This window comes from Eptesicus fuscus, chromosome 13, assembly GCF_027574615.1.
Source record: "Eptesicus fuscus isolate TK198812 chromosome 13, DD_ASM_mEF_20220401, whole genome shotgun sequence".
Taxonomy (NCBI): Eukaryota; Metazoa; Chordata; class Mammalia; order Chiroptera; family Vespertilionidae; genus Eptesicus; species Eptesicus fuscus.
This window is the reverse complement of record NC_072485.1, coordinates 8,795,426-8,809,063: the sequence shown is the minus strand read 5'-3', so window position 1 is coordinate 8,809,063 and position 13,638 is coordinate 8,795,426. Positions and strand designations below refer to the sequence as shown.

Below are 13,638 nucleotides of genomic sequence, written 5' to 3'. Positions count from 1 at the left end.
TAGTATTGCCATGGACTAGAACAAAGAATATCCTTACATGATATTATTCTACACTGTCATTAAAATTTTTCCGAGATTTGGATCACCCCCATTACTTATAATAGTTCCACACGCCCATGGGGGGGGGGGGGCGGGGGGGCGGGGGAATCATCTGTTTGGTGCTTGGAGACAAACGTAACACAACTCTAGATATTTTAGAATTACAACAGCATATTATACAATTACCCCAAACAAACTTACAAACTAATTCTTTTAATGTCTGGCAGCAATTTAAAAAGGACATGAAGGGGTTTAATCCCTTCCACTGTGTAGAGGGCCCCCTGGGAAGGCACCTGAGCATTCTAAATTGGCCCCTCTTGCCCTTTTGGCCAAGAGGGACCTGCTTCTCACAATCCAATTGTCCACAGCTGTTGCCTGAGCTTCTGTTCATGCCAAGGTTGAAACCTCGTGATGGCTGGTACCATGGATCTGTCTCTCGCCCAGTGGGGTGAGCTGGGCCTCCTTGGAGAAGAAACCTGGGTTCCACAAGATATGTGAACAGTGCTGGGACCCTGCCAGCAGGCGATGGGATCCCAAGGCAGGTGCTGGGCGTGGAGGCCATGGAGGCATAGGCGACCAAGGAGACAGAACTAAACCTCACATCACCCTGCTTGGCCCCAGAGGATGGCTAGTTAGCCAGAGACGGGTAAGATTCCTCAGGGAAGGAACAACCTAAGACAGGCACAGTCGCATAGGGGCCATCAGGAGAGAACTTGGGGATCAACAGAGGTGGGGCACAGACCTTCACCCCCCCAAGTTTGCAGGGGCCTGAACCCTCACCCCTGCTGAAGAAGATCTCCTGCCCCAATGGCTGCTCAGCTTCACATGCCCAGCTCAAATCGGGACCCAGGTAACAGAGACTTGGCCGACAGCAGATGCCCTCTCACTGCAACAAGACTTGATGGAGATGTCTTGCACCCATGATCCGGGTAACTGGGGTCTATGATATCTAAATCCAGCCTAGCACCAGGAATGCTCAGAGCCTACTCAAGAAGGCAAATAATCCTCTCCACTAATAATTACAGGGTAAAACAAGATGGTTGTTAGAGTATTAAATTTGACAGTAAAATAGTAGTCAAGTTTTCAGACTAATTTAAATTGGCCAATCAAAATAAGCAAATACTCCAGAAAAATCAATTGTACTGGACCAAAAAGCTGTTACTAAAGTGTTAACTAAAATTTTTATTGGTAGTTCAACTCATGGTAAAATTGCATAACATATAATGAACCTAAAGCAGTCACATTTTAGTGCAAAAAAGTAAAATTTAAAAGCTATCAAGATTACAGCATAAAATTTTCAAAAGCCTCCCAATATTTAAACCAAAAAAGGGGGGATAGTAGAAGAATATCATGTAAGGAAAAATATCCTGCAAATAAATTACATCTAGAAAATTTTTACTTTAGAAAATTAACTTTCATTTGTAATGCTAACAGCAAGTCACCCAGGTAAAACATACATGGTGTCAAAACAAGCCAAAGGAAAATCGTTTGGGCAAAAAAATGAAAAGGATCGCAAGTCAAATTTATAGAAAATATTCCTTTATTAACTTTTGGTCGAGAATATGTTTGTATATTTTCAGGAAACAACTCCGAGACATGTGGATTCCTGCAACAGAGAGGAATTGACAGGAGTGCTCCAGCCATGAAGTCAGAAGAGAAACAGTCCAGAGATGGAAGACGCTGACGATGCCTTGCCATACTAGCAGTCAGCAGATATGTGTCACTGCAGATTGCCCAGGACCAAACCAAAGAGGGTCGGACCTGCATTATCACCATTTGTCCACCATCCAGAACTGAAATATCATTGCTGTTATGAACACATAAACAACTGTTGGACATAGAAACCGGGACTCAAAAGAACTGTTGGCCCAGAAAGAAACTCACTGTAGACTGATTCATTTGCCTCTCAGCATAACCTATTATTGCTTGTCTCATTTTCGGTTCCTATAAGTGTATTCCTAGTATCACATGAGCTCACTCATCTAGGGGAAAAGATGAACAACACAGACTGAAGAACAAGAACAGCATTGATCAGACTGTCAGACCTCAGAGGGAAGGTAGGGGAGGGTGGGGACAAGGGAGATAGATCAACCAAAGGACTTGTGTGCTTGCATATGAGCCTAACCAGTGATCACGGACAACAGGGGGAGGGGGGCATGCATGTCGGGGGGCTTGGGAAGGGAACGGGGGGAGGGGGGTTATGACAAATATGTGATACCTTAATCAATAAACTAATTAAAAAAAACCCAATGAGATAAAAAACATAGGGTAACTACACGCATATTTTGAACTAACAATAGATTCACCATGTATTTTATTTAAATTTTAAATAATAAATGTTTCTTTTTGCTAAGACAGCTTTTATCGCCATTAGATTTTATTGATTTTTTAGAAATAGAGCTGCTCCACACTGAATCCACTGGTCTTGGTTGCCTCCACATGGAATATCCACATTGGTTACCACACGGTCCCTTTCAGCACTTGTGTAAACAGGCAGAGATATGCAATCATCAGGGGAATATGGGCCGTATACACCCTGTTTAAAAAAAAATTAATTTTATTTTAAAATATAGCAACATACTGTTTGGAAGATGATCATTAGATAACCAAAGAGACAAACACAAAATCCTCCCAAGTAAGTTTTATTTAAAATTTTATTAGGAAGTGTTTTAAAATAAAGATTACTCTAATAAACCCCCATCATCCATCTGCAACACAGAAAATTTTATCTATAAATATATACATATGTCTAGAAATAAAACAAAAATATCACAATACTATTATAATATTTGAAAATATCAATTATCATATATTTATTATTTCATTATCCCATAAATTTAAAATATTTTTTATTAAAGCCACAATTCAAATAAAGCCCATACTAGCATTTTGTTGATATGACTTCTGAATTTATAGGTTTTTCCTTCCTTGCAATTTGCTGAAGAAACTATACCAAATATTTCACACATTCTGACTTTTATTGTCTACATTCCCGTGGTATCATGTTCACCTATTCCCTGTACTCTTGTAAACTGGATCTGAGCATAAGCTCAGATTCAGATTCAGTTTTTGGCAAAACACTGCATAGATGGTACTGTATACATCCATCAAGAAGCATATGTCTGGTTCTTTCCCTTTTTAGATATTAGGAGCCATGGTGATCATTATTACATTCAAGATTATAAAATGATCATTTCACTCTATTATTCCTTCCTCATTTCCAGGCAGGAGTATATCTATAGATAGGAACTTTTACTTACTGATTTTTTATTTTATTACCAAGGGACAATTCATAAAGTCTGGATAAATGCTATCTAATTTCCTTTTATTTATTTGTTTTTAAAACAATGTATTCATTCCATAGTATATTCTAAGGGTGGTATCTGATTCCCTCCCCCCTCCTTTTTTAAAACATCATTGTGAACTAGTAGATTTAATGCAGCTACTGATGTACTTCAATGCAGTGATTATCTTATTGATGTTTAAATTGTCAATCTTTGTGCAGTGGGAACTCTTAGGTTGTCTCCTGGGTTTTTTATATGTCCCTGTCATCTTTAATAGCTTCCTTGCTTTCCAGTATGTCAATATGATATAAGCTTGTCTTTTATATTTCCTGTCCCAGAACCCAGTTGTTCATACTTTGAAGATCTTTGGTTCTTTTAATAAGAAATAGTATTAGAGATCATAATCTGGATGCTAGAAATGGTCTATCATTCTTCTAGGATTTTTCAGTGACTGGAGATTAGAAATATGAATTTTAAAAAATCACAAGTTCATAATAGTGTGTCTAATTTTAATCTAGGATTAATGTTTTTACTGAACTTATATAATTGTATTTACCTAATGGAATATTACTTTTCTTAGAGTTAGAGTGAAACTTCAAAGTTAGCCTCATTTAAAAATTTTAAAAGTGACAAATCAGAAAGCCACAGAGAATTCACCATGGCAACCTAATTAGGAAGCAGCAAAGTTGCCATAGATAGTGCAGTTGAAAAAAAGTTTTGGCATATGAATATTAGCACCTAAATACTCTGTTATTCTGTTGCTTTTCAGAACAGAAGACAATAGCATTTATGGAAATAACTCATTTTTAGGCTCTGGAGTACTTGTCTAGGAGCTCCTGATCTAAGTAGGCTACTGTCTAAGCATCACTTTCCCTGTGATGAAAGAGAGATTACAACATTCGTCCATCTAAGGGAACGCTGAAAGAATTGATAATGTATGTAACAGCTCAAATATAAAGTATTATTTATCCACATATCTCTAATTCTTTGGACTGCATATACATGCCTTTTCCTTATTCCCTACTAATTCTCAAATCAACTAGGAAAAAAATCCCAGCATTTTAGAATCTACTACACATCACAGATAGCACTGGAGTAAAGAGAAATGAAAATAAATTATTTTAAATATTTCCATCAAGAAAAAATATTTTTTTTTATGTCTAAGTGGGCACTGTATGGAATTTCTATTACCTTTTTCAATCCTCTCTCACTCTCCCTTTCTCTCTCTCTCTCAAATACTGTCTGACGTTTCTGGTTCTTGATATATAAAATTACTTAAGTTCTTTTGAAAACTCATTCATTCCTAGCATTCCTAAATCTTAACCTGATTTGCATATAACAAAATTCATTCTTTATGAAGAATCATTGCCCAAATAGATAAAAATACCATCTGCCCTGAATCTTTCTAATTTTTCTTGGTTTGTATTAAAGATTCTGTCAGTTATTCATGCATTCATTTAACAGTATTTTATGTGCAAATGCTGTGTCTAGAATTATACAGGCTAAGCATTTCATGTATATTCAGATAGAAAAAATAATAATCTTCTTTGAAGCTTAAAATTTAGCCTAGGAAACAATGTATACATGAAATATATAGTATACTAGAGGCCCAGTGCACGAAATTTGTGCTGGAGGGGGGGTGTTCCTCAGCCCAGCCTGCACCCTCTCCAATCTGGGACCCCTTGAAGGATGTCCTACTGCCAGTTTACAGGGATCGGGCCTAAACCGGCAGTCGAACATCCCTCTCACAATCCGGGACTGCTGGCTCCAGCTGCTCACCTGCCTGCCTGCCTGCCTGATTGCCCCTAACCATTCTGCCTGCCGGCCTGCTCACCCCCAACTGCCCCCCACCGCTGACCTGCTCGCCCCCAAATGACCCCTGCCAGCCTGATCACCCCCAACTGCCCCCCTGCTGGCCTGCTCACCCCCACCTTCCCTCCCCACTTGCCTGCTCACCCCCAACTGCCCCCCTGCTGGCCTGCTCACTCCAAACTGCCCCCCAACTGTCCTGATCACCTCCAACTGACCCCCACTGATGGCCTGCTCACCCCCAACTGGCCCCCCTGCTGGTCTGCTTACCCCCAACAGCCCCTACTGCCCCATCCTGGCCTGATCACACCTGGCGACCCAAGGTCCCAACCCCTCCTTTTTTTCTTTTTCTTTTTTTTTTTTTCAGCGCCTCCTTGAGCAGAGGCCAGGGCCGGCTGGAAGCAAGTATCTAGGATTTATTTATCTTCTATAATTGAAACTTTGTAGCCTTGAGCGGAGGCCAGGGCCAGCCAGGAAGCTTGGCTTCCTCCATCGCCAGGGGCAACCCAAGCCTCCTGCTTGCTCCAGCTCCGTGGCCACTGCCATCTTTGTTGGGATTTATTTATCTTCCATAATTGAAACTTTGTAGCCTTGAGTGGAGGCCAGGGCTGGCCAGGGGGGGCGGGAAGCTTGGCTTCCTCCATCGCTGGGGGCAACCCAAGCCTCCTGCTTGCTCCAGCTCCGTGGCCAGCCGCCATCTTGGCTGGGTTAATTTGCATACTTGCTCCTGATTGGCTGGTGGGCGTGGCTTGGCATAGTGGAGTGATGGTTAATTTGCATGTTTCTCTTTTATTAGTGTAGATAATTTTTGGAAAAATAATTATCTAAGAAAACAAAATACTACTCTGGGATATGTTAATCTAACAAGGATTACTAGAGAGAATTCTGGTTGGGCCTCAGAAAAAAATGTAGGATATGAAGTAAAGAGAATTTTCAACCATTATTAGTTACTGCCTAATCTCTTCCCTCTTCTCCAATTCTGCTTAAATGGCAAAGCTTTAGGATTCCGAATTTTCTGTAATTTTTATAACTCCTTAGCCATTCCTAAAGTCAAATCCTAGAGCAGGGTTTCTTTTGAAGAAAGAAATTTAAATTCTTTATCAAATAGCAGACAAACATTACATATTTGTTGGACTGAAATTATCTTAATCTATGAATGACTATTTATAAGCCGAGGAAAGGTCTTAAATTATATTTTTCTACCACCTGATATTTGCTTTGCTTCCTATAGCTTCTATGGTCAAAAGCGAAAACAGAAACATCATATTGAAATGTTTTACAATGCTATTCCTTTCTATTCAGGAGATTTTCTCTATCTCTCTTCATTTTAATGCCAAGCCACTTTACCTTTAATTAGGAACTTAACAGTAATGCAAAGTTGTTTCTTTGTATATTCACTATCAATTTACTGGTTCAGTATATATTTACAAATCTTTTTAAACCTGCTTTGGGTTGTAGGTGTTTCTGTTTGTTTAAAGTGAAGGTAAAAATATTTACATCAAAACCTACAGTATTTTAAAAGTAAAACACTGCAGTTATTTCTTAAAATTTGCTTATCACTTCTCAAAATCTCTTAAATGTTATAATCTTCTGTAAAAAAAAGTTAAACAGGCTTGCTCTTAGGTCATCAATAAATAAATTATCACAGTAGTGGAGCTAGTACATGGGCATTCTCACTGTTAGCACAATACCTGTGCTGCTGGAAGTTTCATGAATGTTGTTTAACTAAATTACATTCTTATGAACAGATCCTTCTTTAATATCCTACCTAATAAAATAGTAATATGCAAATTGACCGCACCTTCGCTATGCCCAAGCCACGCCCACCAGCCAATCAGGGTGAGTATGCAAATTACCCAACAAAGATGGCGGTTAATTTGCATACACTGAGGGAGGGAGGAGTGAAGACTGAAGACAACTTAGAAGGAAGAGGGAGGAAAAACGGAAAGCAAGGTGGCTGCCAGAGGGAAAGCCCGGGCGGGCGGGGCGGGGCGGGGCGGGGCGTAGCGGGGCAGGCGGCAGCGGAGCGTGAGTGCAGGCGTGGCCGCAGCGGTGGCAGCAGCGGCAGCGGTAGTGCACACAGCTGCAGCGGCCGCTTGCAAGATTCTTCCTGCAAATGGGCTACTAGTGTTTATTAAAGATATTACAGACAAAACATAAGGCCCTGCTGGGCTGAAATATTTGGATGAAACTAAAACTTTACTAATAACTAATAACAAATACATTAAATGCTCAATTAATCCTAAATAGGAGATATACTAGGAAGAATTCAAATAATTCATCCTATCTAATAATAGAGTAACATGTAAATTACCATCACTCCGCTACGCCCACGATTGGGCGGCAGGAGGCTGGGGGGCGGGACTTGGGGTGGCCTATCCAGCCATTGAGAGGCACGGATCCGCTGCCACTGAGGGGGGCTACCCTGCTGTTGAGAGCCGCAGGGGGCGGGACTCCCACCCCCTGTGCCTCTCAACGGCCAGATCCGCGGCCGCTGAGGGGGCCTGCCGCAGACACCGGCAGGGTAGCCAGATGTCCACTGCAGCCCCCCTTAGCGGCCGTTGAGAGGCGCAGGGGGCAGGACTCCCTCCCCCTGCGCCGCTCAACAGCAGGGTAGCCCCCCTCAGCGGCCGCGGACCATCAAAAGTCGGGGAGCTGGGTGCCTGTCTGCTCCGGCACCAGGCCTTTCAGAAGCCTCCGCTGAGCTGGAGGCTTCTGAAAGGCCTGGTGCACCAGCGGACAGGCACCCAGCTCCACCGCGAAAAGCGAAAGCGTGTAGGGGACCCTACACGTGCATGATTCAATCATGTACTGGGCCTCTAGTCTTATATAACATGTAAACAAGTTAGTTTGATGTAAATAAAATTTAACAATTAAAATCTATATATTATGACTAATCTTAAATGGCTAATGTGTTCATATATCCTACTTTATTAAAACAGAAAGTGGTCCAGTTAGCTCAGTCAATAATGAGGCTAAAATTTGAAATTTCATACTCATGCCCATGGTAAAATAACTTAAAAGTGCACACATACTACAAATACCAGACAATAGGCTACTATTTGAAAGAAGACAATGCACTGACAAAGGCAAGTCGTGATATTAGGCATTATTTAGCTAACAAACCAAAGAAAATAACAAAACAAAACAAAAAAATCCCCCAAAAAGAAAACAAAATTACCTCGTTTAATTATGTTAACTATTTTACCAATTTCAACTCAATTTTCCAACTATGAATATTTTGAGAATTTATTCTGTCAAGAATGTCATAACAATTTTTTTATTACATTATTCTTTAAAATGTATTTTGGTAGAGAAATACTTCCCTCATATTTTTCAGTAACACAATTCTAACAACATTGTCTTCATAAGGCCTTAAAGACAAAAATACTATCATGTAGGAAAGATAGTAATTAAATATTTATTATTTTTAAATCAGAGTGCTCACAAGGCAGAGTGTTCAGCATATATCTTCTAATATACATGCTGATAATACTATATATATATATATATATATATATATATGTGTGTGTGTGTGTATATATACATATATATACATATATATATATATATATACATATGTGTATATATATAAAAGTAATGTATATAACTTGGCTGGCATGACTCAATGGTTGAGTGTCGACCTATAAATCAGGAGGTCACAGTTCGATTCCCAGTCAGGGCACATGCCAGATAGAGGGCTCGATCCCCAGTGTGGGGCATGCAGGAGGCACCCGATCTATGATTCTCTCTCATCATTGATATTTCTCTCTTTCTCTCCCTCTCCCTTACTCTCTGAAATCAATAAAAATATATTTAAAATAAATAAAAGTACTGTATAGGTTGTTTATATGAGTGGCTTATGGAATCAATTTATGGTAGTATTTTCCCTGGAAATAATTTTTTTTCTGAAGTTGAACTGTCAATTTTGTGTCTGTTGGATCCAATATTGTGTCTGTTTGGTCCAATAGGGTTCAGGCTGGCTGAGGACTCCAATGTTACTATGGGGCTGATGAACTGTAATAGCATTCTTTACTGGAAAGATCGAACACAGGCAAACTGACATCCTGTGGAATGTCAAACCAGGGCATCATCCCAGGCTGTTCTATAAGATCAAGCAGTGTTTTCCTAACTGTATTATGTGGACCAGGAGATCCAGATGAAGGGTGGGATGTAGGTGCAAGAAAAAGTGTGCTAGGTAATCTTTGGCACTCTTCAGAGTATTTCATATTCTCAAATACATCATGAATTTCCAAGGGCAGGAAATACTCTAGTTATTAAATTTGTTTAGTAAACAATTTTTCACAAAGAACCATTATGAAGTAATGTTATCTAGAATAATTTTGGGGAAATGCTTTGGAGAAAGTCAATGTTCTTTATGGACAAAATCCCCTAGGGGAACCTTAATTTAGACCTATATTAATTTAACCACTAGCATTGAGCTGAAATTAGAACAACTTTAGAATCTACATCATGAACAAATGAATATATAAATAAGTAAGTGAGAGTATAGGTTATATTATCTTAGTGAAAATAGAAAAAAAATCCAAGAATGAATTGATTAACTTAAAACTTGTACCTACTAAAAATATATTACCTGTGGAATCCAGCCCATAAAACAAGGGAGAACTGATGACACACTAGGAGAATCATGCTGGTTTTCAGAAAGTCGATTCCCATCAAAACTGCATCCTTCTAGGCACAAGCCACTAACCTGCCATGGAAACATAGAAAACATTAAAGTCTGGAGTAAAAAAAATGGTGGCTGAACAGGCAGACATGTTGTGTACCTTGTCCTGTGGCCAGACTGAAAAGACAAGTAAATCAAGAACATCCTCCTGGAATTAACGAATTAGACACAGATGAGGAGATAATTTACAACAAGGAAAGGTAGATGATGCCTGGAGAATGGTGGGCACAGAGATGTGGACTTGAGAGGGACAGCCAGGCAGCAGTCCAAGAGGTTGAGGAGGAAGCTGCTTTGCACCAAAGCTCTGTCCCTTAGCAACAGGTGTAACACTGAACTGTGAAAAGGAAAGGCCACAGGGCTGCTGGAAGCCAAGGAATCCAGATCACAGCCATGGAATGCTGAGCTTGAAAGGCCGAAAGGAGCATGGTTCTGGGGGGAGAGAAACCTGCAGTTTTGTTGTTGTTTTGGTTTGTTTTGTCTTTGCTTTTTAATCTCTAAACCCAAAATAGGAATTTTCAATTGCAAACACTCGCTCAAGGCTTGGGCACAGAAAGGCACAGACTTGAGGTGCCTGAGGAGAGACTGGGGAGGGAAGCAGGTCAGGGAGATGTGGCCAAGATCCTGCATCGGGACATTACACACACACACACACACACACACACACACACACACACACATAGACACACACACACACACACAAACACACACACACTAGAGGCCCGGTGCATGAAAATTCATGCACTGGAGGGGGATCCCTCAGCCTGGCCTGCCCCCTCTCACAGTCTGGGAGCCCTCAGGGGTGGGAGGCAACCCGGCAATCAGGGGAAGGTGACGCCCCCCTCACACCTCTGCTGCTGCCACTGCCGGCAGCGCAAGCCTTGGCCAGCCCTGGTTATCTGAGCCTCAGGTGGCCCTGGGCAGCTGGGCAGCTGCCATCCAAGGCTTGCCTGTGCCTCAAGCTGGCCCTGGGTGGCTGGGCAACCTGGGTGGCTGGAGGGCTGAGGGGACTGGGGTACTTTGGAGGCAGGTGCACGGAGCGGCCAGACCCACCTGGGGATGGGCCCGGCCATGCCTGCTGCCCCAGCGTGGCTGAGGGGACTAGGCGCCACCATCTTGTGGCTGTGGGTGCCACCATCTTTGTGAAGGTGTGATGGTCAATTAGCATATTCCCTCTTTATTAGATAGGATATAGATATATATATATATATATATATATATATATATATATATATTGATTTCAGAGAGAAACATCAATGATGAGAGAGAACCATTGATTGTCTGCCTCCTGCATGCCCCCTACTGGAGACTGAGCCCGCAACCCAGGCATGTTCCCTGACTGGGAATTGAACTGTGACCTCCTGGTTCATAGGTCAATGATCATCCACAGAGCCACGCTGGCCCGGCTGCATCTGAACATTCTTAAGCTTCCAAACCTAAGCAGCCATTTCTCCCCAGAAGAGCTAACACCACCCCCCGCCCCAGTAGCCTCAAGGCAGATAATACAGCCTGCAGTTTGAGCTTTACAAAGGAAACAAAGACTCTGAATGGCACCAAAGAGCCATTGACTGGATTGGAAGAGGGGACGGTCAACCCAGCTATTCTGGGAACCAGACTGATAAAAACTCCAGATTGCAAGCCAAACCCATTGGTCTCCATACAAGGATCTCTGACTAGCCAAGGCCAAAGTAATATTTTGGGTCACTCACAGAGGAGTAGCTTTGGGTCAGGAAAAAAAAAAACAGCCACCTTATTACCTGAAAGTGAAAGAGCACAGCAACCAACCACACCTAAAACCCTGTCAGAAACAGATACCTGAGTGATTAAGACTGAGAGCTGGCAGACAGGCAAAGAGGGCAGACTGGACCCACCTGCTTGCAGCCAAGGTCTGCAGAGGAGACTGACATAAGCAGAGGGCATGTGAATTGCTTGCAACATCAAGCAGGATGCTAAAACCCCAAAGATAGTGCCTGACAATGGTTAGCACCTAAGTACCTAACAGGAAGCCCAGAATCAGACAGAACAGATGAGTAGGGTCCTAAACCAGTTCTCAGGGGGCATTAAAACTTGGCTGAAGCAAACGACACATCAAATTTTTAATTTTCATTTCTTAATTATTTTTTAAATTAATTAATTTTTATCTTATTTTATTTTTACCTTTTTTTTACAACTTTTTCTTCCTCACTTCTCTTTTTTCCTCCCATTTTTCTTCTCCTTTCCCTGTTTTAGTTTTTCCTATCTTTTATCCCCTTTTTAAAAATGGATTTTCTTTATCTTTTTTGATGTGTTATTATTCTAGTCTCTGTTGGTTTGTTCATATATATCATTTACTCTTCCCTGATCCTATTGCATTTCCCCTTCTCTTTTCTTTTTCTTCACTACACAATCTTTTCTTTGTTTTCTCTCTTCTCTTGTTCTTTTCCTCTACTATTTTTTAAAATTTGTTTCAGTTCCTAAATTTAGGCCTATCTGCTCTCTATTCTCCTTTTCAAAAGAATATTTATTTATTTATTTATTTCTTTTTATTTTTGTCTTCTCATTTATTTTTCCCTCCTCTATTCTAAACCGTGATCCTTCCCCTATTCATCCAATTCCTTAACCTTATTTTATCTATTTAAGCTCTGCTTCTACAAATTCTACTTTCCCACCTTTTTTTTCTGGGTGATTTTTTTTGTGTGTCTGTGCTTTTAGTTTATTTGTTTGTTTTAACAGGAAGCCCAGAATCAGCAGACAGAACAGACAAATAGGGTCCTAGACCAGTTCTCAGGGGGCATTAAAACTCGGCTGAAGCAAATGACACATCAATTTTTTAATTTTTATTTCTTATTTTTTTAAATTAATTAATTTTTTGTGTTTTCTCTTCATAATCTTTCTTTCCTTCTCCTCTTCTTCTTCTTTTTCTGTTCTCTCCTCATAATCTTTCTATCCTTCTCCTCTTCTTCTTTTTTTTTTTCTGTTCTCGCTATCATTCTTATTCTCTTTTCTCTTGCCTAAATTCTCTTTTCTCTGGTGGTCACTTTTAGTGGGGTTATAGGTGCCATGAGTATGTTCATGTTCTGTTCCTTCTGTGTTGTGCCTTGTTGTGTTGTATTTTGTGCTGTTCAGTCAGTACCTCCACAACAGTTGGCATGAATCAAGCAACCTGAGAGGAGACTCCATCCATGAATGGGACAGTAACATTTAAGACCCAAACATATCATGAGAACACAAATATCTCAAGTAGGGAGCCCATCCCAGGAGACCCGAGAGACTGCACCATTAGGTACTACGATATAAGACCAATTCAAAAAATCTGGGTGGCACAGTTCCATCTAATATATAGAAACAGTTACAAAGGAACAGAAAAAAAAATTGGAGAGACAAAGAATCAATCCCTAAATGAAAGAAAAGGAGGAATCACCAGAAAAGAATCTAAATGAAATGGAGGCAAGCAATCTGTCAGAGAAAGAATTCAGAGTAATGGTAATAAGGATACTCAAATGTCTGGAGGAGAAATTCACAAACGTGTAAGAATAAAGAGGAAATGAAGAATGGCACAGGTGTAATAAAGAACACAATGGAAGGTTTCAAGATTAGACTAGAAGAAAATGAGGACTGAATCAGTGAGTTAGAAGACAAGGTAGTAAAAACACCCAAGCAGAGAGCAACTGGAAAAAAAATCAAAAGCAGGAGAGTCTAAGGAAGCTCTTGGACAACATGAAAAGAAACAACATCTTCATAATAGGGGTGCCAGAAGGAGAGAAAGCTGAACAAGAAATAGAAAACCTGTTTGAAGAAATAATGACAGAAAACTTTCCTGACTTTGGGAAGAAAAAAGTC

General features: G+C 40.6%; 1 protein-coding gene across 2 annotated transcripts in view; it reads right to left on the bottom strand.

Annotated features, from left to right (window-relative positions):
- Positions 1 to 2,356: 2,356 nt before the first annotated feature.
- Positions 2,357 to 13,638, bottom strand: part of DYNC2H1 (dynein cytoplasmic 2 heavy chain 1) — a 328,866-nt gene continuing 317,584 nt past the window's right edge. For both annotated transcript variants that reach the window (XM_028158576.2, XM_008150183.3), the window contains 2 exons: positions 9,730 to 9,846; positions 2,357 to 2,575 (listed from right to left, as the gene is read on the bottom strand). In XM_028158576.2, the coding sequence (XP_028014377.2) occupies positions 2,417 to 2,575; positions 9,730 to 9,846 (276 nt within the window). In that variant the 3' untranslated portion in view covers positions 2,357 to 2,416. The remainder of the gene's footprint in view (positions 2,576 to 9,729; positions 9,847 to 13,638) is intronic.